The sequence below is a fragment of the Heloderma suspectum genome, chromosome 5 (assembly GCF_057233095.1).
Source record: "Heloderma suspectum isolate Gila_16-S chromosome 5, 16-S_ref, whole genome shotgun sequence".
Classification (NCBI taxonomy): Eukaryota; Metazoa; Chordata; class Lepidosauria; order Squamata; family Helodermatidae; genus Heloderma; species Heloderma suspectum.
The window spans coordinates 112,946,207-112,971,415 of NC_139462.1; the positions used below are offsets into that span (position 1 = coordinate 112,946,207).

Sequence of the window (25,209 nt, forward strand, 5' to 3'; positions counted from 1 at the left end):
CACAACTTTAAAAAAAAAAAAAAAGGAGAAGAAAAAATTATGGACTCCGTTTTTTTATGTCCTTATGTCTTGTACCTTCATTGTGCATTTCTGTTCCATTCTTGATCCATCCAAGCTTCAAATGCTTTTAGGCTTTTACTGTAGTAATCCATACCGTGGAGATATTATACTTACATACTCTTTTTGCAGAAGTCTAACCAGTGGTTAAGAGTGCAATCCTATGCATGTTTTCTCAGAAGTAAGTTCTACTATATTCAATGGGGCTTACTTCCAGTTAAGTAAGTATAAGATTTCAACCTAATCCTACCCACATTCACTTAAAAAAAAATTCCAGAGATTTTAGTGGGACTTACTTTCAAGTCAACATGCATAGGATTACACTTAAAGTTACATGTTTTGTTTTCTCTGGGGCCCCAAAGAGACATTACTTTAAATCCGTATCTAAGCAGCTGCATCTTTTTTTATTTCGTTTTTACTCTAGAGTAGGCACAGTGCCCCTGCTCGGGATCAAGGCCTTAGTATGGGGGTAGGGGGCCTTTTAGGATCCAGACTGGATCCCCTGCACCTATGCTAGAGTTGAAAAAATATGTAGGTTCTTGAGATGGATTTAACGTAATGTCTTGTTTGGCCCTGAGCCACCTGCTGTGACCTCCTGAACAGCGAGAGTTGCAAAAACCCATGGGAGTTGTGATATTGGCCCTGGCACTGTACAGATCATTGTTATGTACAGCAGAAGATTTTAGGTCTATGGGTTGATGATAAAATACAGTCAATTAATCACATTTTATTGTAGTAGCCAAAGCCCATAACAAAATATAGCAACATCAAAATACCTATTTTGCAAAAAAACCACACCCATATTATACTAATGATAACAGGTAATCACTTAAATTTATACATTTTGATCCGTTGCTTTGGCTCTAGGTCTACATATGCCTAAGGAAAAACATGCCACTTTTTATGGATAAAGATCTGTAACATAAAAACATTTTAGCTATAATTGGCTGTTGCCAAACCTATTCAAAACCTTACAGAGCCCCTTATCTTTTGGACTGCAGTATGCAGAGTGGCAACGCCTGCCTGACAAATATGTAGGGCAGCTTTCCCCAAACTGGTGCCCTCCCGATGTTTTCAGCTTCAACTCCCAGCATTCCTGATTATGGGCCAGGCTGGCTGGGGCTGATGGGTACTGAAGTTCAAAACCATTTAGGGCACCAGATTGGGGAAGACTGATGTAGACCATAGTCATAGCTTTGCATCTGCAAACATTCTTCAAGGGCTGTATTAGAACCACAGCTCTAGAAAACTCCATCTTCCCTGTCAATTTGTAAGTGTATAAATTTAACATTCCCCTCTTAGCACCAAATCCTCAAATAACTGAGGTCAAATCAGCTTCATTCAACAGACAATTTCAAGGTAGAAAAGGCTTTTTGATCTTCTGAATAGATACCATCCACTCTCGTTTCATATCACTCCTGCATGAATTTCTTTTGTCAGTTCAGTGTTAAAAGTTCTGTTCCCTGTCCTGGATACAAGGCCCAGCAACCACCTTGTTATTTTGCTGATGCTGAACATGTTTCTATTACCAGGTTAGCTATAGCCCTATTGAGATGTTCCAAAAGTGATGACTAAACACGCAAGGAGGGGAGGGGCATGCTGGGCCCACCCCCTCCATTGTCACTTTCATCACCTTGTACACGTGGGAGGGTAACTTTGTGAAGAGGAGAGCTTTCTGTATCTGTGGGGGCTCTTCATGAGATCTGGAATACTGATTTTCAAGTGTTCTGGAGCATGCCTGCCTCCTGCCCCCATGGATACAGGAGGCTCTCCCCTGCACAAAGTCTCGGTCCATGTGTAGAGGGTTGATGAAAGCGATGATGGAGGGGATGGGCTAGAACACACCTCTTCCTTTTACTGATGCTTTTACTCATCACTTTTGGAACACCTGAATAGGGCTTAGTTCTGAATGTGATCTACAGCCATGTTTCTATGTGATCTAAAACCACGGAGTCAGTGCTGTATATATGGAAGATTCTGTAGCAAACTGGTTTAGCACATGCAAAGGGTTACATACAGTGAACAGATATGTGCAGCTTTTTACCATAGGATTTTCATGCCTCCAGCTTCAAGTGGTGACTTGTAAGTGTGAATGAACCATTCTGGATCAAAACCCAGAGAGAGAAGTTTCATGCTTTCCAGCAGAGTCAGTTCCACACATTCAGTTGTGAGTCATCAAATAATGAGAAATCAAGCAATGTTCATGCAGATGTGAACCAATCCTATGGTAATGATTAACCTGCTTGGGGAAACCATTAAAAGCAGTAGCATGTTTGAAAGCCTTACAGTGTACAAAAAAATACTTCTTTGAGCTATCTCCTGCTGATATCCAGATAACCATTCTGATTAAGGGCTGGAGCATAATGTTACATGCACCACTAAGAGTGGTCCATGACCAGCCTATAAACTTAGAAATAATTACCTTATATAGCTGGGTCAGCCTGTAATAAAAGGTTCTAAACATTATGGGCCTATCTGGGATCACTCACACAGGGATGCCATCTTCTTTGGCTTCTCAATGACAATGGTCTAGCCTTCATTCCATGAGTCCAATGTAGCTTATCCCCTCCTCTTTTTTAACAGCTCCTCCCTCCGCACACTGCATGGCAGTCCTATTTTGAAATAATTAAATATTGTACAAGCTAGTTTCTAAGGTCCAGTTTTACAGTATCAGTAAATCAAATAGTAAAGCTTTTCCTGGAGTGTACCTCCTCAGAATACCTATGGGAATGGTTTGTGTGTTTGAATGTTTCACCGTAGGAGGAAAAATTGAAAGTAAGCTAAAAGTTCTCAAAAGTTTCAGCCACATTGGGGGGGGGGGGGGGCTTTTGCAGGTGAAAGGCGAATGAAACTGGTTGTCTGCTTTTCATTTCAATTTTGAGTGTCGGGGCTCGGGGGGAAACTTCAACAGAGCTCTCCCAGCTTTTCTCAGTAAACCATTTTGGTTTCCCCAGAATGCCCAGGACTAATGCTACATCATGAGTTTTGCATCCCCTTTGAAATTTGCCTCCTGCCCCCCCCCCAAATAGATAAAATCCCCCCTCCACTTTCATGACCTGTGAAAAGGGACATGAAATCGGGGGGGGGGGGGGTGTCACCCAGCTCTTTTTTTTTTTTAATCCCTCCATGAAGAAAACTACTGTGTTTGGGGAGAAGTCTAGACTGACCCTTTCACCACGATAGGCTAGTATTCTATATGTAAGGAAGGGTTTTTTCCCCGTTGATGGGGGAACATTCAAAGTTACAGCTCTTCCCCACCCCACCCTTGCAGTGTGAAGTGGCACCGTCTAGGAAAGCTTTACCACATGATTCTGACAATGGTGTACCCTGGCCCTCAAAGTTGTAGAGTGAAAGAAAACAAATCTCTTGGGTAGGCCCCAGTTTAGTTCAACAATAAAACCCCAACATTATTTCTTATTAATAATGGAGTTCAGAGATGGACTCAGGCAACTCCATTCTATAGCTGCATAGTAGTGTTGCGTCTTCTGCTTGGATAGTACGTCTTGTGTTGCCCTGGCTCTATTTATAACAGTTTAAATAGTGGTTGCCTTGATCTCACTGTTGAACTGAAAAGGCCATTAGTGGGCCCACTCACGCTATCGAAGCACAAAATATTATAACATAAATAACAACTTCCTTGATCTCTCTCTCTCTCTCCCCGCCCGCCCCTCCATTGCCCTCTCCTCTAACACAAATGTGCTGGTTACATTACTGCATAGTCAACTGATAATTTTTTTTCTCCTCAGTCATATAGTCTGGACAGGTGTTGAGAAAGCTGAATCACAGATTCATTCTATGCATCAAAAATATTTTTCTTGGATTTTGTTAAAAGAGTTGCAAGACTAATTATATATCAAGAGTTTAGAATTCAGAATTTCTGGTAATGTCCCTTCAGCAAATTTGGAAAAAAGAATTATCTATCGGTGAACCAACTTTTTCCCCCCAAACAACCTATCCAAAGATTTTGCCTGGGAGATCAACACTTTTTGTTGATCTCCCTTTAATAATCTGAAGCCAGTGGCAACTTTACATTGCATTACATTTTAAGATGGCAGGCCCTCTCATGGTTTTATAAGTATGTTGGGGAATTTTAGACGTGTGATGAGATGGTTGAGATTTTACATGTATTTGAAAAGCACTGAGACAAGTTGGCTAACATTAATGTCTAATTAATTTATGTGTCCTCTCTAATTGTTTCTTTTGTATATACCTCTAGGAAGAAATACAAATAAAGGTGCAGTAAAGGTGGCAGTGTGGGTGTTAGAATATTTTAGTCGCATAATACAGCAAAAGCCCCAAATCTAATTCTAGGATTTATTACAATACCTCGGTATGGTATTATTTATATTGCTAATCCCTTATTAATGCTAAAGTATTAGTATTAATTAATACTAATAATTCTAAGCCAAATGGATACTTTATGTTCAGAAGCAGTATAGTTCTGAATATCAGATGCCAGCTGTCAACAGGTGCCACAGACAGAGAAAGGCCATCACTTTTGTGCCCTGTTTTGAATTTTCAGAGGTATTTGGCTGGCCACTTACTTAAGAAAGGGAATAATGGACTAAATGGACCCAAATGTGGTCTGATCATTGAGGCAATTCTTATGTTCTTCCTCTATATTCTAAAATAGCTACTTTGTAAAATAAAATAGACCTACAGAGAGACACATAGCATAAAGTCACATTGTCACCTATTGGTTGTGAGCATCTGCAACATAGCTGTTCTGAATTTTGTGGTAGTGTATGCCTTGGAGAAACAGGACGTGACTAATTGGTTCAAAGCCATTCCTTAGCCATGGCATAAATGCCTCTGAAGTAGATGAGCAACAAATGCCCAAAAAATTCTTTCCGTTCTCCATTCACCTGTTGGCCAATCCCTTATCTCCTAGATATCTTGCAGAATATCACAAATTCAACATAACAAGTGCTGAGTTACTAAACTTTTCCACCCAAATCCTGTACTGTTGAAGAGTGTATTTCCCCTGTGTTGGATCCAGATTTAAGTTAAACTTTCCATTAAATTCAATGGGACATAAATTAAGTCTAGTTTAACTTACCCCATTGAAGTCAGTGTGACCTAAGTTCACCTGACTGAGTTGAATCCAGACCCTTGTCTCCAGACATGCAAACTTTGTCACTGTCAGCTCTTCCCCCACCTCCTCTTCTTCTTTTTAGCTGCCCAGGTATAACTAAGTTGTATGTTACTCCGAAGTGTTGTATTCATTGAAATCCTGTATGAGTCAAACTTGTGTTAGCACTGCTACTTGTGAGAAGGAGCAAAATCAAGCTATGCAATTGCTTAGGAGTCCAGCCACATCTGTTCAAAAGTCGTGTGAAAGTAAAAAAATAAAAATACAGAATCATGTATTCTGTGGGCTTGTATAGCATGAATTAAGGCACAAAAGGAAGGAACAGAAATGATTTCACTCTTTTCTTCTACTTTTATTGAGCAGACAGTAAGATGAACTAAGTGTTAAAACATAGCAATATTCTCACCACCACCACTCTGGTCTGGATGCTGTTCTGAAACCATTTCAGTGAAGTTCTTACAATCCTGGTCCTTATGGTGCCTGCAGATATAGTTCATAGCTTTACAGAAAAATTTCCCATGACCCACATTCAATAAATAGCCCTCCCAAACATATCCCCCAATCCAGCTACTGAGGCTCTAGTGAGTGTAGAATGCAGGGGTGAAATACAGGGGTGGACCACTTGTAGCCTTCCAGATGTTTTGACCTATAATGTTTGTCATCCCTCAGCACTGGCTATGTTGGCTAAGGCTGATGGGTGTTATCGGGCAGAACATCTGGAGGGCCACAAGTTGCACACCCCTGGTGTAACAGGAAGGACTGGAGGAAGGATGCCCCTTGTAGAGCGAGGAATACCCAAAGTCTGAACCGGTCCCTGCCTCAAGGAGATTCCATTCTAAATGTTGACAGTGGGAGAGATAATGACAGGAGAATCAAGGATAATAGACAGAGAGAAGGGAGGAATGGAAGAAGCAACGTCAGGAGATGAATGCAAGCAAATGAGCTTTCAAGGAAGGACTTGAATCTGAGCATCTCTGTTTCTGGTCTTTGCAAAAAAAATATTGCATGGTTATTGTTTCTGTCAAGGACATCGTTGAATGTTTGTGGCTATTGGCTCCATCACTGTTTCCAAATGGAGAAATGACAGAGGGCGCTTTTGATAAACAACTGTGTTTAACTGGGAAAGCAGAGAAAAGAAAACTATTTGTCATAAGAGAGGCAAGAGGTGACTGAAAATTCTTAATCCATGTCAAAACCAGTATCTTTTTAATAGTTACCTTGTCAGATTGCACTCTGTCAAAGACTTTTAAAGTTTCTCATGAAAGAACACTGGTGAGAATGTTACTGTTTGTGCTTGATGGATCACAGGCAATATTGTAATGCAAACCTAATTTGAATAAATCCCAAATGCGTAGCTGATTGTTGGTGTGAGCTTAAGCGTACATTTGGAATCTTTGCATTCCAGATCTTTACTTTGCTAATGTGTAAGGCAGACTTACACTTCGGGAGACCAGGACGGTGGCTGAGCGAGGATTAAGAGCCTGTTCCAAAGTCAACATTTGTGGCATGGGAGCTGCTTCAGCATTGTACTTCCCTAGTGCCACTTAGTAACTTCAGAAGCCCTGGCTTACACGGGAGTAGGGATGGCGAGAAATCCGCCATGGACTCCAGTGAGGCTGGATTCTTTAGAATCCGTCCCCTGGAATCCGTGGTGGAACGGACTGCTTCCCACCGCCACCCCACAAAGTCCGGTAGGGATGGACCCTACCTGGCGCCGGCCGGTCCATGTCCATCTGCAGCCATCCGCTGCCGGGCTGCAGACGCCATTTGCGTCCCTACCCTTGGCCATGATAAGCTGCGTAAATATTTACATAGCCTATCACGGCTGAGGTCAGGGATGCAAATGGCATCCGCTATGCCAGACGCCAAATGTGTGGCAGCAGACTGAAGTCTGGCTGCGGACAGGCCTGGCTGGCAGCTCCACAGACTTGCCGCGGAGCGAAGCCGGCCGGGAAGGATTCAGGGAGGAAGGATGGATCGCCTCCCCCCCCAGCGGACGCCCCAGACTGGACGGGTGAGTGGGGTTCGTACAGCCCTACATGGGAGCCATCCAGAACATGGCTCCTTCCCATGCCACCTCCTGAAACTGTGATTTCTGATCTCACAGCAGTAGTTCTGGAAGGAGCTAGACTGCAGTTGTCAGGGTTCCCTTATGACCTGGAACTCCTCAGTAACTTCTTAAGGATCTCTTGCCTCTTTAAAAGTCGCACCTTCTGTCTTTTACCTTCCCGTTTCAAGTAATGTGGGGTTTAGGCTGTAGACATGGGCTGATTGACCCTCTAGACACAGGGTTTAACCACAACAGTTTACTGGTAAATTAAAGCAAGCAAATTGCTGCTAAAGGTATTTACAGAATAGAGCTGAGTGATACAAGAGGCTTTAAGAGAAAATAAAAGTTGCAAAAAAAAGTTCCTTTACCCTAGCTGTACCGAGACTTCTCCAGGCTGCTTCTTCCTGCTCCCTCTTCAGGCTCTGGTCTCCTCGACTCTGCTCTTACTGCTCTGGTCTTTCTGACTTTCTCTTTTTATATCCTCCTTCCCTAAAACCAAAAGTACTTTTTCAAACCTGAAGAAATGAAACTTAACTGGGGAAATGAAACTGAAAATGAAACTACTCCTCTCAGGGATACTCCTTCCAACAAAAAACCTAGGCCAATAGGCCTCACCTTTTTTCCTTTCCTTGCCTCTGTAGGCCTCAAACCTTCACAGCAGTTAACATCAGAACAGGCTTCTTCATTAATGTATATACTTAGCAAATCTCATATGTCTACACAGCATTGACTCCATGTTGTCCTTTATTTTTGAAATCTTTCACCCGTCATCTAGAAAAGAAGCTTTAAGCCTGAGGATTTTCCACATTGGGTGTACATCTGCACGCTTTCTCTCTTTCCATTGTTCACAGTGGTGCAGCCAAGTAATTTTAGACCCTGGACTTAATGGCCTTACTGGACGGGGGTGGGGGCTTTACATGGCTATGTGTATTAGTTCAGTTGTGAAGTACACAACTAATATTTCTCTCCCCTCCGCCACCACAGCCATTTCATGTTTTATGACTGTGCCTTCTACGTTCCTGATACGTTTGAGTGAGCAAAGAAACAAAAAACCTGTTTGCTAGCCCTGATAAAAATGAAAAACTCTGAGCATGTGCATTTTTGCATTTTAAACTCACTTAAATCAAGCCTGCTGCTTGATACTAAACACATTTATGTGGGAATAAACACCATTTTGTTGTAGAGAAGGATAAGAATCAGCCCTGGTATGTCCATGCTGCCCCAGGTGGTGATGCCAGTTTGCCTCTGACTCCATTACCAGCTGCTTTCTGCATTGCCATTTGCCTGCACCCCACCCCCAGGGACTGTGAGACCCTGGCCTTCAGCCCCCAAATCTGGCCGTAGCTGCACCATTCTTCATGCTGGACAAAAATATGTCTTGCACTTCTCTGTGTGGTTCTTCATGCCATCATGATTTCCTGTGGGCTAAAGTTAAAGATATTTAAGAGTGTAGCTGACTGTGGGTTGGATCAAGACTTAGTCTAGACCCATTGAAATCAATGTAACTTAAGTCCCTGTGGAAATACTTGTTCACTAAAATGTACGTATCTATGCAAGCTTTCACTCAAGTTAAATCTGATTGGGTTTATTAATTTATTCAGTTTATTTCTAAAATGTATATTCTGCTCTCCTTAAAGAAAGAAAGAAACCCAAGGTGCTAAGCAGTGAATTATCTATAATAATAAAAGAGGATGTCTGTTAGCACTATAGCACCAAGACCATGAAACCTAGACACCTGAAACTTGATGTCCTTACCAAGGAAACCTTTTGGGAGTACACCTTGACTTTATTTTGTTTTTTAAAAGCATTAAATAACTTTCATTAATATAAATGTGACTGTGCAGTTGAAGCCTACAGTAACATCTTCAGTCGCTAGGGCAGGCATCTGTAACCAGCACCTAGCTTTGCAGTCAATACAGTTTGAAGCCACAGGAGATTTAGGCAACTGTCAGTAGTTACTGCTGTGTCTCTGAGTTTTTGGACTTACACAAAATTTGTCTGGGATTGTTAGCTTTCACATGTGGATGTAGGCCATCACCAAATTCTGGACAGCCGCTGTAAAATACGTAGATTTACACTCACCACACACACATCCTACTGTCTGGAGTTTCCCCACAAGTACCACTGCAAATCAATATACATAAATAAATATATATAGTGCTCTCTGTCCACAAACTTGCCTTCTGATAAAGCAGTATGAGCAAGGACTGTTGGCGGAAAGTTTGACCAGAGGAAATGCCATCTAGTAAATTATTATATATTTCCAAAGATCTGTATTTATCCTCTGCTGTACTGACAACAAGATTAAACTGATGGCTCAACAGACATGTAGTCCTTTATTATATGATGGCTATTTAATTTTATTATCCATTCCCAGCTTCTGCCGTTTTGTGTCATACAGAAGCCCTGCTGATTCTTTTACTGAATCAGGCCATTATCTTGTGTTCAGTGCCTTAAGTGGCTTTAAATAATGTTTCCCTTGATAATCCCATTTCCACACTCATAAGATGTAAAAGAATCTATTTTTTTTAATAATGCTGATACTCGCAGCGTTCCTTCAGGAAGGTTCAGCAGACGCACTTCTCTCCAGCCCACCAATATGTATCCGCAAACGAGATGCATTATCAGATGTTTTTACATTAACACTGAAATGCTATCAGTCATGTTAAATTTTGACACTGAAATGGCTATCAGTTTAAGCATGCATTGCACAGGATGAGTCTTAGAATTAGTGGGAAAAGAGTATTTGGGAGCAGCTGGTGTTGTTGTGCAGTTGATGGAGTAGGCCTGCACAACTTGTAACCCACCACAGTGAACGCAGCCTGCCAGCCACGTATTGTGTCCTGCCAGCCGCTTGACCACACCCCTGTCTTGGCAGTCCCATCCAGACAGCAAAAATGGGAAGAAAAGGGGGGACTCAAAAGCTGGGCATATGGCTCATGGATTACATTCAACTTGGTGGATCACAAGATGTACAAGCCTAGGCTAGAGGATTGGTCCTGGACATTGGTACCCTGTTCTGGATAAATTCTGTCCATCAGGTTAAATGTATTAGGGAGCAGATAGTGTAGTAAGCACTGACATCTGTATTTTGCTTGTTACCCACTTAATCAGTCAATAACTAATTCTGGGTCAATAGGAAAAGAAATGGGGTTATTCAAGACTTAGATAAATGTGGCATTTATAATCATGATAACAACATTTATTTAGCACTCTGGGATTGTTCAGAGCACTATGCGTTTATTGGCTGAGTTAAAAAGTCTACTTCGGGTGTTCCCCTAAGGGCTTAGCCACGCCCAATGGAATACTGAATCCCTTGCCCCCAATTTGAAGGGCAGTGCCACATCACAGGCTGCTTCTGAAACTCCCCTCTGTTTTCAGAGAGGGTCGCTGTGTGGCATGGGAAGCTGTCGTCAGAGAACCCCAAGTCCAAAGTTTCTTAGGGCATGTGGAATTAGTTGAGTAACTCTTTAAATGGGGACGTAGAAAGCTGTCTTATACCAGGTCAGACTATTTGACCATCTAGCCCAGTATTCTCTATTCTCATGGTTGGTGGCTCTCCAAGGTCTCCAGCAAGGGTCTTTTTCATCATCTGCACACTGATCTTTTTTCAGCTGAAGATGCCAGGAATTGTAGCTGGGCTCCTCTGCATACAAAGCAAGCAGGTGCTATCTATGGTCTCACACACACCCCGCAGAAACAATCATACCCCTAGAGCAAGGGTGGAGAACTGGTGATCTATGGAGCTCCCTAATCAGCCTGTGGCCTCCCTCTCCTCAGCTGTCTTCCAGCAGTTATGCTTGAAAAAGCCTCCCATCGGTGCAAATGGGTGATTTTTCCAGTCTGATTGCAGCACGGAGGGGGCCCCAACGGAAAGCCTTTCGCAAGTCTCACTGCTGCATGGGAGGAGGATCTCCATGTGCGTGTATGAGTCTGTATTAGTGCTGTGCCGAAAATTCCTCCCACATTTTTTTCGACCATTCTCATTCAATTTGCTAGAAAAGAAATTGCTTTTGAAAAGACATTCAAAGGTGGAGAAATTTTGGAGAAATCCTCATGGGTTGGGTTTGGGGTTCTTGTGCTTGCCTTCCCTATGAGGTTGCTGAGGAGTGTGCATGAGTGTCCTGTCTGTCATTGTACAATAATCTCTGTGGCAGCCTGTAGCCACCTTGGCTTCCCACACTTCAATGAAAGCCATCATGAGGAGGAAGACATCATGAGGCAATTCCTCCCATGGGCTTTTTCAGTTCAGGAAGTGCAGGTGGCCTGGGAGGCTGCAGAGCAATGGAAAGATGTGTAATAGAGAGAGAAAACATACATAGCACCTGCAGCCACCTCACAGTGATTAGGTAAGCTCAAAAACCAAAAGAAATTCAAAATTCTGCCTCAGAAAAGTGGAAGCCTCAACACAGTTGATGCTGTTGCCACCCACTGAAGCAGTGCAGTAAAGCAAAAACCCTTAGGAATAAATGCTACAACCCCTGCCAGTAGTGAGCCCCACCTGGAGAAACTTGGAGAATTTCTCCTCCTCTAGGAGAAATTCAGTGAAATTGCCCCCCCCCCAGTTTCTCCCCCCACAAAGAGGCTGGAGAATTTTGAGAGGCCATTTGTGCACAGCTCTAGTCTGCATGGATGGGGGGAGTATGTGGCTTTGGTGCTGCCAGTTGCCAACATGCAGCTCCCAGATTACCCACAAGGGAAAGCGGCCCTTGGGGTGTTAAAGGTTCCACACCCTCCAGATCAACAAGCTGGACCTGAGAACAAACCATGGTTCTTCTGTAGCCCCGTAAGATAGGCCAATATGATTATCCCCACATTGACAAGAAAGGACATAAGCTAAGAGAATAGTGACTTGCCCAAAGCCACTGTGAGTTCATGGCTAAAGTGAAATTTGAACCAGGGACTTCCATGTTCCCGCCAGCTCGTATTTTCATAGGACTCTCTGTGAGGCACGTTCTAATAATGAGAATGATGCCGTATGTGGTATTTTATTAATCCATAATAGGCATGAGGGGGGCGTATTTTCCAGGAGTGAATAAATTCTTCTTTTTTACATATTTCAAAATGCAGAATGTCAGAGATGCAGACATGAAGATAGTTTAGCCTATGCCCTGCCTGTGACAGTATAGGACTATAGCCTTGTATGAGCACAGCTCTGCATGCCGGGGGGGGGGGGCAGAGCAGTCGGGGAACACGAGAAGTGAACCAAGAAGGAAGCAGCACAAAGGGCCTGCATCATCCTTGCAGTGGAGCATTTGCAAAGCCATTCAACTGATCAAAAGGCCTTTTAAAGAAAAGGTTTTCTTTAAAAGTTGGCCTTGAACTTTTGCTTCAGGCAAAACTCGGCTGCAATTTAGCGATGTCTGGACCCTCCTCGAAGACGTTTGGCCAGTCTTCCCAAAAGCAATTTATATTAAATTTCAGATCTTTTGCTTCTCTCAAAATGCCACTAAGCCAATGTTTGGCTCATGCAGGAACATCCACATTTGCATTCACCCTTTATGCGGAATTTGGTGGCAATTCTACTTTTTATACTGTGGCGTTGGGGTGGGGTGGAGATATATTTCCGAACACAAGTAAGAAGGCTTCTTTTGAAGGGAAGATTATTGTAGAGTATGTACCACTTCTACTGGGTTTGCTGTGCAGAAGTACGTAAGTGTGAGTGATGTAGAGGTACTTGTTTATTATAGAGCACATTTCAATGCAGTAATCATAAATATTGCTAAGGTTGTGCTCCGTTGAAATATGACCTACATACTCTTGATTGTTTGTGTTACGTGATTTGTCTGACACCCATTACATTCCGGGTAATGGCAGCCATTTGTTGCTGTGCACAGCAGGCGCTTTTGACAAAGGAAAATAGGCAGCAATAAAAAAGCTATAGTCTGAATTACATTCTGCACAGTGCCGCACTGCTGAGAGTTTGTGCAAGTGTGTTAACAATGCTCTGAACTGCCTCTTGTCAGCCTTCAGCCTGTAATGGCCATCTGTCCTTACATAAATCTGTCAAAACCTGCTAAGTTCAAGAGAGAGCACGGAATATACCTTGCACTGTCAACGGGAAAATGTACACATTTGCCGAGGGAAAATCAGCCGGCGTGAAATAATCCAAAAGGGCGCAGAATGTTTTAGCACTATTGATTTAGGATCATGGCATGAGATGGAACTCAGATTACTGTGATTAGAGTACAGGCAAAGCAGAGGCAATACTCGCCGTGAATAAATATGGGATAAATTTTCTCCAAGTTTAGATTCAGGGGAAGTGGGCAGAGTTTGACTGTAGGAAGGAAGGGAATTGGGGGAAATAACCAAGTATAGAACTTCCTTTCTAACTAAGTGCATAGTGTAAACCCCCCCCCCCCCCCGACGCTGAACGGCATTCTCACACCATGGCAAATGTGGGTTTGTCCCTGCAAGTGCCCTCAACCGGAAGCATGGCTAGTCCTCGTTCCTTAATGTGCACATGTATGATGCTTGTACTTAACAAACTCAACTTCGTACCCATTTATTGTTCATACTTCACATTTAAAATGGGTGGGCGACTTGTGGCCCTCCAGGTGTTGTTGGCTTGCAATTCTCATCAGTCAGCAATGGAGATTTAAAACCTCCTGTGTCCCTAAAATCAAGCCTGGTCTACACCTGGAGCAGAATGAAGTGGTAGATTATATTGTACTACTTGGGACTGTGGGTGGGTGGGCAGGTGGGTGGAGGGTGCCAATTTGAATGCTCCCTATGTTGAAAAGTCCTGGCAACTAGAAATCAAGCACAGCAGATAAAGTGCTAGACTAGATCTTTTTTTCTCAGTATGATTTCCTATTCACAAGCCATTTGTTCTTTTTTTTTTAACAAGGGCAAACATTTAAAAGTGGTAACCCCCTCCTGCACTTGTGTACAGCCCATTTAACCACCTCAGGACTCTATGACTTCATCCCCATCTTATTCTTCCTCATACTGGCATATGTGTGCACGTGCATGCACGTGTGCACGCGTTTAGTTTTAATTTTTGTTCATTTATGCAGTTCTACCTTTGCTTCAACCCAAAGGGGCATACAGTCCAGGTGAGTTGTCATATCTCTGTGCCAAGTCCCTGTGCATCATCTTTAAGTTCCTAGTCCTTATGTTTAAGGCTTCCCACTTCTCTGTCCCTAAACTTATCAGCTCCTCATCTCTCCTTATTCCTTTTGCACACTTTACTTTGTACACACTAGATATATGGAAAGCAAGCACCCCTGAAAACTAGATTATTTAGCTTCCATTTGATTTTTATATATGTTTCACCTGAAGAGTGAATTTGCTCTGAATTTTTATTTTGGGTGAAATTCAGTGGTGGCTTTGATACAAACCCATCTGCAATCACCTCTTGTAGTGCAGTCCCACCCAGTTAATGAAATGCACCCTTCCTGTAAATCCCTCCTCAAAACCACAGTTCTTCTACCAAACCTTTCCTGGACTGCCACACAGCATCACTTTTATGGAATGGTTTGCTTCCACATAAACCTGTTCTGTGTAGTTTAAATTAAAAACTCCACGAAGTGTGCCCAAGTTCTCTGAGCTTGCCTAAAGGGTCTGTTTGGGTCCCATCCTTGCTGGAACCATCTTTATCACTTTATGCAGTTTTTCTTTTACACTTTAGTTGTACAATCAGTATGATGCATATTGGGATGATTTGCTTTAATGTAAAAAACTGTAACCTACATCTGTTTAGATACCTATGTTAGTCTTAGGTCACAGTAACATACGATCTTTTCAGACCAACTGATTTTTAAGACAGCAGAAGCATTTTTAAGCTGCAGCCTATGTCTTCAGGTGCAAAACATGGAATAGCTGACAGCAAGCAGTACAAGGCAGTTCATATAATACCTAGTCTTGGTTATCCCTATTCTTAAATTGACTGTAACCGATGTTACAATATACATGGATGGGTTAGGAGCGAACAATGATAAATGGTCCACTCAGTCTTTATAATGGGAGAACCAACTGCAGTCTTTGGTTTACATGATCAAAATTTTGTATGAATTCCTTTTCTGCTACCTCATGTTCCATACCTATCAGAGCTCAGACCAGCACATAATTTCTGTTTTGGGCAAATAGCAGTATTTGCTTGTTAATTCTTTAGATTTTGGGCTGAAAGTTTACTTCTCCTCCTCTTCGTCTTCCTCCTCCCCCTCTTCTTCTTCTTCTTCCTCTTCCTCCTCCTCCTCCTCCTCTCTTCACACATTTGTCCCTCATTGGATGTGCTTTTCTGAACCAGCTGTCTTCAGTTCAGGCATGGCGAAACTGAAGTGCAAACTTAAATACAATTCTATTCAGCATTATTTAAGTCAGTCCTGTGCTGTGAGGCAGCAAATCCAATACCCACATTTTCCCTGGAAGATATTTGAGTATTCAGTGAAACATTTCCACTGATGAAAATTTCTGAATCTCCTTAAAAAACAAAAACAAAACCTGCTTCATTGCCCAACTTACCTCTCAACTAGAAAGATTTAGTTCCCAACAGTCTGTAAAAAAAATCATTCTATTAACGTCACCTTTTATAAAACCTGAAAGAAACTCAAAAGAGTTGCAGACATCTACTGCATAAAACTACCAGCAGTGGGATGAAAGCTTTGACTTCTTTCATTTTAGGGATTTCAGTGTGGCTGTGTGTGATCTTTCATCTCTACAAAGATATCTAGCATAGTAAATTAACATCATGCTGTGGGGGGAAACCTGGTAGTTATTGATCTGACATTTGTCTCCTCTTTATTTACTTAAGCCTCTATGTGCTAAAGGGAGGATAAATTTCAGTCTCTCCCTCCTGATATTTGGGTACAATTTAGGTTGCTTACTTGCTGTTTCAGTTTCATTATCGTTGTTCACTTACTCTTTTCCTGCAGAACCATGCTTTAGGAAAACCTAGTTGTTCTGTGCCTAACAATGTATTCTACATATGTTGAGAAGGGTTTACTGTGTTAATGAACTCTGCAGATGAAAAATATTGCTGTCAAATCGTAGAATCACTGTTGGTCCTTGCAGTCTTTTTGTGTCATCCAGTAAGAGTGCTTACTGGAGCACTCTTTAAATTCATACCAAATTTACTTTTCTCCAAATTTTGTCACCTAAAATTATTTTGGCTTTTAAAAGACTTGGGTTGGGTAGAAAAGACTGTGTCAGTGTTAAAAATTACAGTGTAATTTTACCATTTATGGTGTAAATTTTGTATGATGAATGCTATTTAAACTAGTTTAGACTTATTTTATTTACAAATAAGACACCAAAATCAAGATCCGTGATGGAAATATGATCGTGTTTGCTGGAGAATCGATGCTGTTAGCTTTGGTATTTGAAGCACTAAACATTCTCATCATCTTAGTGGGTTACATTTGGGGGCCCTTTGAAGCATTGGGCAGTATCCAGCACAGCTGCAGCCCTAGCAGAAACAAATGCTAGCACAACAGGGAGCATAACTGGAAACTAACTCCAATTAGCACTTCCAGAATGGGACAAGTCACCGGAGCTTACGGAAAGGAGCTCCCCTGACTTGTCCTGTTCCAAAAGTGCTAATTTGGGCTGGCTTCCAGGTTTGTGCTAGCATTCGCTTCTACTAGTGCAAGGTGTTTAGCAATGCCAGTACGCCAGCATGGGATACTGCCCATTACCTTTAGCTTTGGAGCCATAGCAATGTGATCCCCTCCCACATCACATGGAAAGAAGCTCCAACATTTGCTTCTCCCTTGTGATTTTGGACATTATTAAGTGGTGCAGAAAAGAACCATGCTGCAGCTGTCCCACACCACAGAAGGGACTCTTGGTAACATTTAAAAAATCATTTAAAAAAGATTTATTGTTCATCATTTATATATCACCTTCAGCATGTATAACACTTTACAGCAGAAAGGGCAGCAATGGCCCCTGCAGAACTCTTTGGGAGCCAATGAGGAAGTGGGGTAAGTGGGACAGCAGTGGGAGGGGCAGGAAACACACACATTTCTATGCACCCCCTTAATTCTGTCACTCTCACACACATGCTTCCACCCGTCCCCGATACTGCTTAAGATTACTGTTTTGAATCTGGATCACTGTTGTGGGGGAAACTTTAACCCCTGCCCCCCCAACAATTCTGGCAAAAATAGCTGTTTCCCCACTCTTAATAGCAGCAGGGAAACAGAAGCTTATTCCCTGCTACTGTGGGCCGCAGAGAGAATAGCTGGGGGCCACAGGTTGCCCACACTTTTGTAAAGCACACAGGTTGTGCTTTACAAAAGAACAACAAAAAGGAAGGTCTCTCAGGGAAAGCAATAGAGGGATGGAGGAACATGGAAGTAAAAGTTAACAGGAGAAGAATGTGTGTTCTGTTTAGCTGGACATACTTAAGCTTAGCAGTTTGAGCAAAGGATTAATGGGAAAGGAAAGTTTTGAGAGTCACTGTGGTGCAGTGGTTAGAGTGTTGAACTGGGACTCAGGAGACGTGGGTTCTAGTCCCCACTTGGCCATGAAGCTCACCGAGTGACTTGGGGCCAGTCACTGACTCTCAACCTAACCTACCTTATAGGCTGGTTGTTAAGATAAAATGGAGAGGAAGAGAAGGATCATGTAAGCTGCCTTGAGTTCTTTGAAGTAAAATAGGCAGGATATAAATATAATGAATTAATTGAGGAACTATGTGAGGGAAGTGGGAAGGAGAGACCCCATCATGCAGCTATTTGGAGAACGAGGATTTTGGAAAAGCTAGGGTAGAAGCCACACAGTAAGACTTGGATTTTTTTGCTTTGCTTAGGCCTAACTCCGCCTACAACCCCTCCTCACAAAGCCAACCAAGACAACCCTTTTAGGACTTCACCAAAGCCAAAGTCGTCATGCAAGACTGTTATGCCACCTTCCAAAAAACCCCGCTTCAGTGAGTCTTCCAGCTCTCAAGGACATAGCTTAGTTCGGAAGGGTCCAGAGCAGTCAGAGCTGTATGCACAGCTTAGCAAGACAACTGTGCTGTCTCTCGGTCATGAGGAAAGGAAGACAAAGCGGCCTGGTTTGCGGCTATTTGGTGACCATGACTACTGTCAATCTGTTAATTCAAAAACAGAAATACGCATCAACCTATCCCAGGAACTTCAGGATGCCAGACAAGTAGAATTAAAAGGCTGCATGCCTGGGCGGTGGTGTCATATTTGTTCTTCTTTTGAACAACACAACCAGTATGACAAGAGAGAGATTTCACAGGCGAGCAAGCAGTATTTGCAGTACAACAACCGGAAACAGCTCCAAGATCAGGAAATCCGGGCTGAACTCAATAAGCACTTTGGTCACCCTAGCCAAGCTGTTTTTGAGGAAGAGACCATTAAGACCAGTGACCTGAGGGACAACAGTAGTTATAGCGATGAACAATTCTCCAAGCTACCCATGTTTATCAATTCAGGACTAGCAATGGATGGTCTTTTTGATGATAGCGAAGACGAAAGTGACAAACTGTGCTGCTCGTGGGATGGGACGCAAGCCTTCTCTTTGTTTGACCTGTCGCCATCTTGCTCATCCCTTAACTCTCCATGCAGAGATTCAATGTCTCCACCTAAATCCTCACTTTCTCAAAGATTCCAAAGGATACGCTCTCGATCAAGGTCCTTTCCTCAGCGCAGGTCTTGTTCCCGTTCTCCATATTCCCGGTCGAGATCAAGGTCGCCGTGCAGTCGATCCTCATCAAGGTACTGTATGGGCAGAGGGATGCCGAACAATGACACTTGGAGAAAGTCACTGTGTCGAAACTATATCAGCAATTTCTCTGATATTAAGTCAACAAAAAGCTGTGTGTGGGGGGGGAGGTTTAATGCTCCCCTCATGGTGTGCAGTGGTCCTGATCCAAATCTACTCTAGAGTAAAAGAAAGTTAAGGCTCAGCTACATCCTGTGGAATTAACGTTAATATGTAGTTTGATCCTTCGGTGTGTGTTTTTTTTAATGATTAAACACATGTGGAAAATAAGTGTATCATAGGACAGTAGCTACGACAAGCCAAATGAAGTCTCCATAATTGAGGTGGGGCCCTACAGATGGCTGAATATCATGTGCATGGCTAGTACATCATCCTGGAGTCCATCTGGCTGGCCACTGTTAGAGACCGGATGCTGGACTAGATGGACCCTTGGTCTGATTCTGCAAGGCATTTCACATGTTGTTATTAGATGGCTAAGAGAATACACAGATTATCATTACAAACCTTTATAAGCAGCTAGGAAGAAATGATGGATCGGGGGCCATGGGAAGTGTATAGGTCCTATAACATAGGAGCATAATGTGAATGACTCATCCTTTATAACCAAGTGGAATGTTCTTTTTTATTTCTCCTAACAGATCTTCTTACTATTATGAGTCCAGTCATTGTAGACCCAGAGCATATAGAAGTTCTCCCTTGTCTTCAAGATCACGATCCAGATCGCCATATAGTCATAGACCCAGGTAGCATAGTATACTGTATTTATATGTATCTCACATTTTTTACATATTATTTGGGTGGGGTAGGGGCGGGGGTTGCATATGCCAAAAAACAAACACCTAACTCTTATAATTCATTTGTACCTCTGGGAAATTCAGGTGCTTGCTTTTTAATGATTAAGTTGTGTCTCCTAGATATGACAGCTATGAGGAATATCAACATGAAAGGCTGAAGAGGGAAGAATACCGCAAAGAATATGAAAAACGGGAATCTGAAAGGGCCAAACAAAGAGAGAGGCAGAGGCAGAAAGCAATTGTAAGCGCTATGCAGATACCTTTCCTTTTGGGAGAGATTTGTTTTTCTTTTGTAGGGAATATATATATGTGTGTGTGTAGTTGTTGTTGTTTACAGATATATATATATATATATATAGATATATATATATATATGATGCTAAAAACAACAAAAAGGCTTTCTTCAGCTACGTGCGTAGTAAAAGGCAGAGGAAAGATATGGTTGTTCAGTATTAAATAAGGATGGCAAAACAATAACAGATGACAAAGAAAAGGCAGAGGTGCTCAATTCCTACTTTGGCTCAGTCTTCTCCCAAAAGAGGGTGTATGACCCCCCTGGGAAAGGCAAAGTGCAGTCTGAAGGAGCAGGATTGCAGCTTGAGATCGATAGGCATATGGTCAAGGAACACCTAATTACTTTGAATGAGTTCAAATCTCCAGGGCCAGATGAACTGCATCCTAGAGTAATAAAGGAACTGGCAGAAGAACTCTCAGAACCGCTGTCTATTCTCTTTGAGAAATCATGGAGGACGGGGGAAGTGCCAGATGACTGGAGGAGGGCTAATGTTGTCCCTATCTTCAAAAAGGGTAAAAAGGAGGAACCTGGGAACTACAGACCAGTCAGTCTGACATCAATCCCTGGGAAAATTCTGGAGCAGATGATAAAGCAATCCATCTGGAAGCACCTTGAAAACAATGCCGTGATTACTTGAAGCCAACATGGATTTGTCAAAAACGAGTCCTGCCAGACAAATCTGATCTCATTTTTTGATCAAGTAATCTCCCTTGTAGACCGTGGGAATGCTGTAGACATCATGTACCTCGACTTCAGCAAAGCTTTCGACACAGTGCCCCATGATATCCTGATGAGCAAACTAGCTCAAAGTGGGCTCGATGAAACAACGATCCGGTGGATCCACAGTTGGCTACAGAATTGGACTCAAAAGAGTGCTTATCAATGGGACCTTCTCAAACTGGGGAGAGGTAATGAGTGGGGTACCGCAGGGCTCAGTCCTGGGCCCAGTGCTCTTCAATATTTGTATTAATGACTTGGAGGAGGAGGCGCAGGGAATGCTGATCAAATTTGCAGATGACACAAAATTGGGCGGTATAGCTAATACTTTGGAAGACAGGAACAAAATTCAAAGTGATCTGGATAGACTGGAGTGCTGGGCAGAAAACAACAGAATGACATTTAATAGGGATAAATGCCAAGTTCTGCACCTTGGAAAAAGAAACCAAATGCACAGTTACAAGATGGGGGATACGTGGCTCAACAACACTACAAGCGAGAAAGATCTTGGCATTGTTGTCGATCACAAGCTGAATATGAGCCAACAATGGGATGTGGCTGCAAAAAAGGCAAATGCTCTTTTGGGCTGCATTCATAGAAGCATAGCTTCCAAATCCCGGGAAGTACTAGTTCCCCTCTACTCAGCACTGGTTAGGCCTCATCTGGAGTACTGTGTCCAGTTCTGGGCACCACACTTTAAGAAGGATGCAGACAAACTGGAGAGGGTTCAGAGGAGGGCAACAAAGATGTTCAGAGGACTGGAAACAAAGCCCTATGAAGAGAGACTGAAAGAACTGGGCATGTTTAGCCTTGAGAAGAGAAGACTGAGGGGAGATATGATAGCACTCTTCAAGTACTTGAAAGGTTGTCACAGAGAGGAAGGCCAGGATCTCTTCTTGATCATCCCAGAGTGCAGGACACGGAATAATGGGCTCAAGTTACAGGCAGCCAGATTCTGGCTGAACATCAGGAAAAACGTCCTGACTGTTAGAGCAATACGACAATGGTACCAATGACCTAGGGAGGTGGTGGGCTCTCCCACACTGGAGGCGTTCAAGACGAGGCTGGACAGCCATCTGTCAGGGATGCTCTGACTTGGATTCCTGCATTGAGCAGGGGGTTGGACTCGATGGGCTTGTAGGCCCCTTCCAACCCTACTATTCTATGATTCTCTGTCTGTCTGTCTGTCTGTCTCTCTCTCTCTCTCTCTCTCTCTCTCTATCTATATATATATATATACACACACACACACAAACACACACACTCCTTTTCTATGACTTTTTCCCTTTGAATGGAACAAAAAAATGCACAGGCTAATCTCTTCACAGGCATTTCTCAGTAATTCTGATCTTTTATACTCCAGTGTGCTTTCATTTCAATGCTCACTTTGCCTTTAAAATGTAATATTTTAAAGCTACTGTAAATCATCACTTTTTACATTCAGTAGCCACTAGAAGATGTATTAGAAAAGGGGTTTGTCATGGATAGCAAGCAGAAAAGTAGCTTAAATTTAGATAGCATATGGATGTATAGAAATATAAAAATCTACCATAGAAGAAGCATATTCTGTGGTGTGGACAAAAAGTAGTTTATCCTAAGCAACTGATATATCTGTGTTCATCTCGGGACATATTTATATTACAAAGTTATGTCAGTTCTCATGTCATGGCATCACCTGAAGAATCCTGGAAATGGTAGTTTTATAATGGTGATAAAAATCCTCTGCTAGAGACTGTTAGAGAGAAATCCCACTGCCTCTAGGCAGTGTCTGGGCGCCATAGGACATGGTGGATCTCCTCCTCCAAGGCTGGAGACAGAGCTCTGACTTTGGAGGAGGAGATGAGACTGTGGATCTCCCCACCCCACCCTCCAAGCGCCTCCCAGCTGCTGCAGAAAGCTCAGCGATGGCCCTCTCTCTCCTGAGGCTGGGACCCCAACTTCGGGAAGGGGGGAAAGGGGAGTGTTGGGGGCAGGCCAGTGGGTGGGGAGAGGAGAGGCTGTGGATCCACTGGATCTGACGGCCTCTCAGCCCTTGTCCCCATCCCTGGCAGAGAGAGCACGTTAATCAGGCTAACACAAACTGTTTCAAAGGAAGAGGCAGAAGCAAAAGACGAAGAAAAAGCCTCCGTCGCTCCATTTGCCTTGTTGGCAAAATTTCAGCAGGGCATAGGGCAGATGGAGGCCCACAGGATCTCTCTGTGAGCCCCCTTCCCCTGCTTACAGAACAACAGTAACCCCAGAAGAGGAATAACTCAAATCAATTTCAGTCTGTAGGGATAATATGACCTCAGCAGTCCAAGTCAGTGGAGAGGTTTACTGTTAGCACAGGTGTACCACCTGAAGCTCTAGTTTGCTTGCTTGTTTGTTTTGGCCTTTGTTATTGCTTCAGGTTGCTTGCTGGCTGAGTGGGGCCACGGCAATACCATTTTCAGATCTTTCTCCACGCCCTTGTACCAGCTCCTGTCTTGCATTCCCACCCACTGAGTTGCTGTCATGCCTGCACTTTCCTCCCCTGCCTCTTCAAGCAATAGTGCAATAGGCTTGATTTTCCAGATTTGAGCAAGGCCTGGGACTGTTGCTTTCCATTTTGGAGTTATAATATATTAAACTGGAGATACATTGTTTGGCAGTGCCATTTCTGTAGAGAAACAACAGTTGTCAGAGTAATGCTAAATGAATTTGTTAATGGAGCAGGAGTAGAGGCTGCATGAGCAAGACAAACAGCATCTGCTACCAGTCCCCCCACCCCCCACTCCGGCCTGTGTGATACAAGGGCTTAGACCCAGCACCTGCAAAGCAATTAGTGTGATGCAGTCTTAAAGCCATAGCATGTCTTAGGCTTGGGGCTGCAGTCACATTTCCAAAAATTACTTGGGAGCTTAAACAATGAGGACTTCACTGAGCAAACCACAGCACTCACATATGCAGCAGCACATAGACTGTAGTAGCAGTACGCAGAGGTCTTGAAACCTTTCACATTTCCCTCTCCAAAACATGTGTGTAAAGCCACTTCAGCTGTAATTCCATGTATAACCTAAATACTAAGGTCTTTAAATAAAGCATGTCTGTCTTCTTTTTCCTATACAAATTTTGCTAATATAAAATTTCATTATGGAAGAATTAATTTGCCTTATAGCATAACTATCAAGTTCCTTTATAGCACAACCGACTACCTGCCACTTCAGCTATTGGTTGACCAAAACAGCATAAGGCATGCACAATTTGGCGGGAACCAACAGACATTCTTTGCTGTCTGTAATGATTCAGCAGTAGTGTCCACTACCTGACCAAACAGAAGTGGGTAGACTCTTAAGTACAAGGACAAAAACCAGAATTTTAGTTAGATCTCTGTATTCTTGGATTCACCTGCTCAAAACATACGTGTGTGTGTGTGTGTGTGTGTGTGTGAAGAAAACACAGTTGATATTAGCAATCACTACTTGGCTGTAGCCTATTAGATGGTGTTAAAAAGAAAGCAATACATGGAGCCCTGGGTAATCTATGTGTCAGATAATGTTGGCATTAAATAAAAATAATCAAAACCAGAGCAGATTTTTATAAACTAGCCTCGAGTATGTTTCCCCCCTCTTCTCATCACAGGTTTGGATGTAACCCATTCTCCGTGTGTACCTATTCTGTCTGCCCTTCTCCTCAGATGTAGAAATGGGAATGATGGAATATTGATTAACATTTTATTTATTTATTTATTTATTTATTACATGTATATATTACCTTATCTGCTAAAAAGGCATCAAGGCTTTTCAAGCACTGTGTGTACCAAATTCTTACAGATGTTCTCCATGAAGAGTGCCAAAGCTTGTCCAAGCGCTTCCTCCCTTAAGATCAATAATCGCCCTGGAAATTGTCAAGTGCAGCTGTAACACTGTGGGATGGTTCTTATATCATGTCACAGGAAAGAACAGCAGTGTACAGGGGAGCAAAAGGATGCAGTTACTTCCCAAATGGGTGTGCCCCTCTTCTGCTGCCACCCTGATCAAAATGCCCCCACCCAGCAGCTACTTTTTATTTTATTATTATAAATGAGAGTTCAGTTTGGCCCTTAAAGGTGTTAGCCGGCGAGCGTGAAGAATCCCTTAGAAGCACGCATGGTCCACCAGACATTAGCAAATGTATTGGAGCAAGAAGACCTTCAAATACTGAGGTTTCAAATCTCTTCAGGATTTTTTTAAGGAAATTCCTCTTTGACACAGTGTGGTCTGCTGGATACAAAGGCAAAAATGTGACCTTCCTGTGTATCTGCCTTGGTGTATACATTTTCCTGAACAAGTGCAAAAGGAAGCATGTGGTTGATACATATGATGCAGCAATTCTGCTGAATGTAAGCTAGTCTGGGTCTGATCAGTGGCTGAAGACTACCTTGGAACCCCACCTCAGAACTCGGGCAGAGTTCACAGCCACAAGATGTGCTGATGGCTTAGATGCCCTTAAGAGGGGATGATACATATTCATGGAGGAGAAGTCCATTAGCCATGACTGCTAAATGGAACCTCCATGTTCAAAG

At 42.8% G+C, this 25,209-nt stretch overlaps 1 protein-coding gene across 1 annotated transcript in view; it reads left to right on the plus strand.

Annotated features, from left to right (window-relative positions):
* PPARGC1A (PPARG coactivator 1 alpha) overlaps positions 1 to 25,209 on the plus strand; it is a 124,445-nt gene that overhangs the window by 81,551 nt on the left and 17,685 nt on the right. The window contains exons 8-10 of the mRNA XM_084860344.1: positions 17,956 to 18,874; positions 19,520 to 19,624; positions 19,796 to 19,916. Coding sequence (XP_084716470.1) covers positions 17,956 to 18,874; positions 19,520 to 19,624; positions 19,796 to 19,916 — 1,145 coding nt within the window. The remainder of the gene's footprint in view (positions 1 to 17,955; positions 18,875 to 19,519; positions 19,625 to 19,795; positions 19,917 to 25,209) is intronic.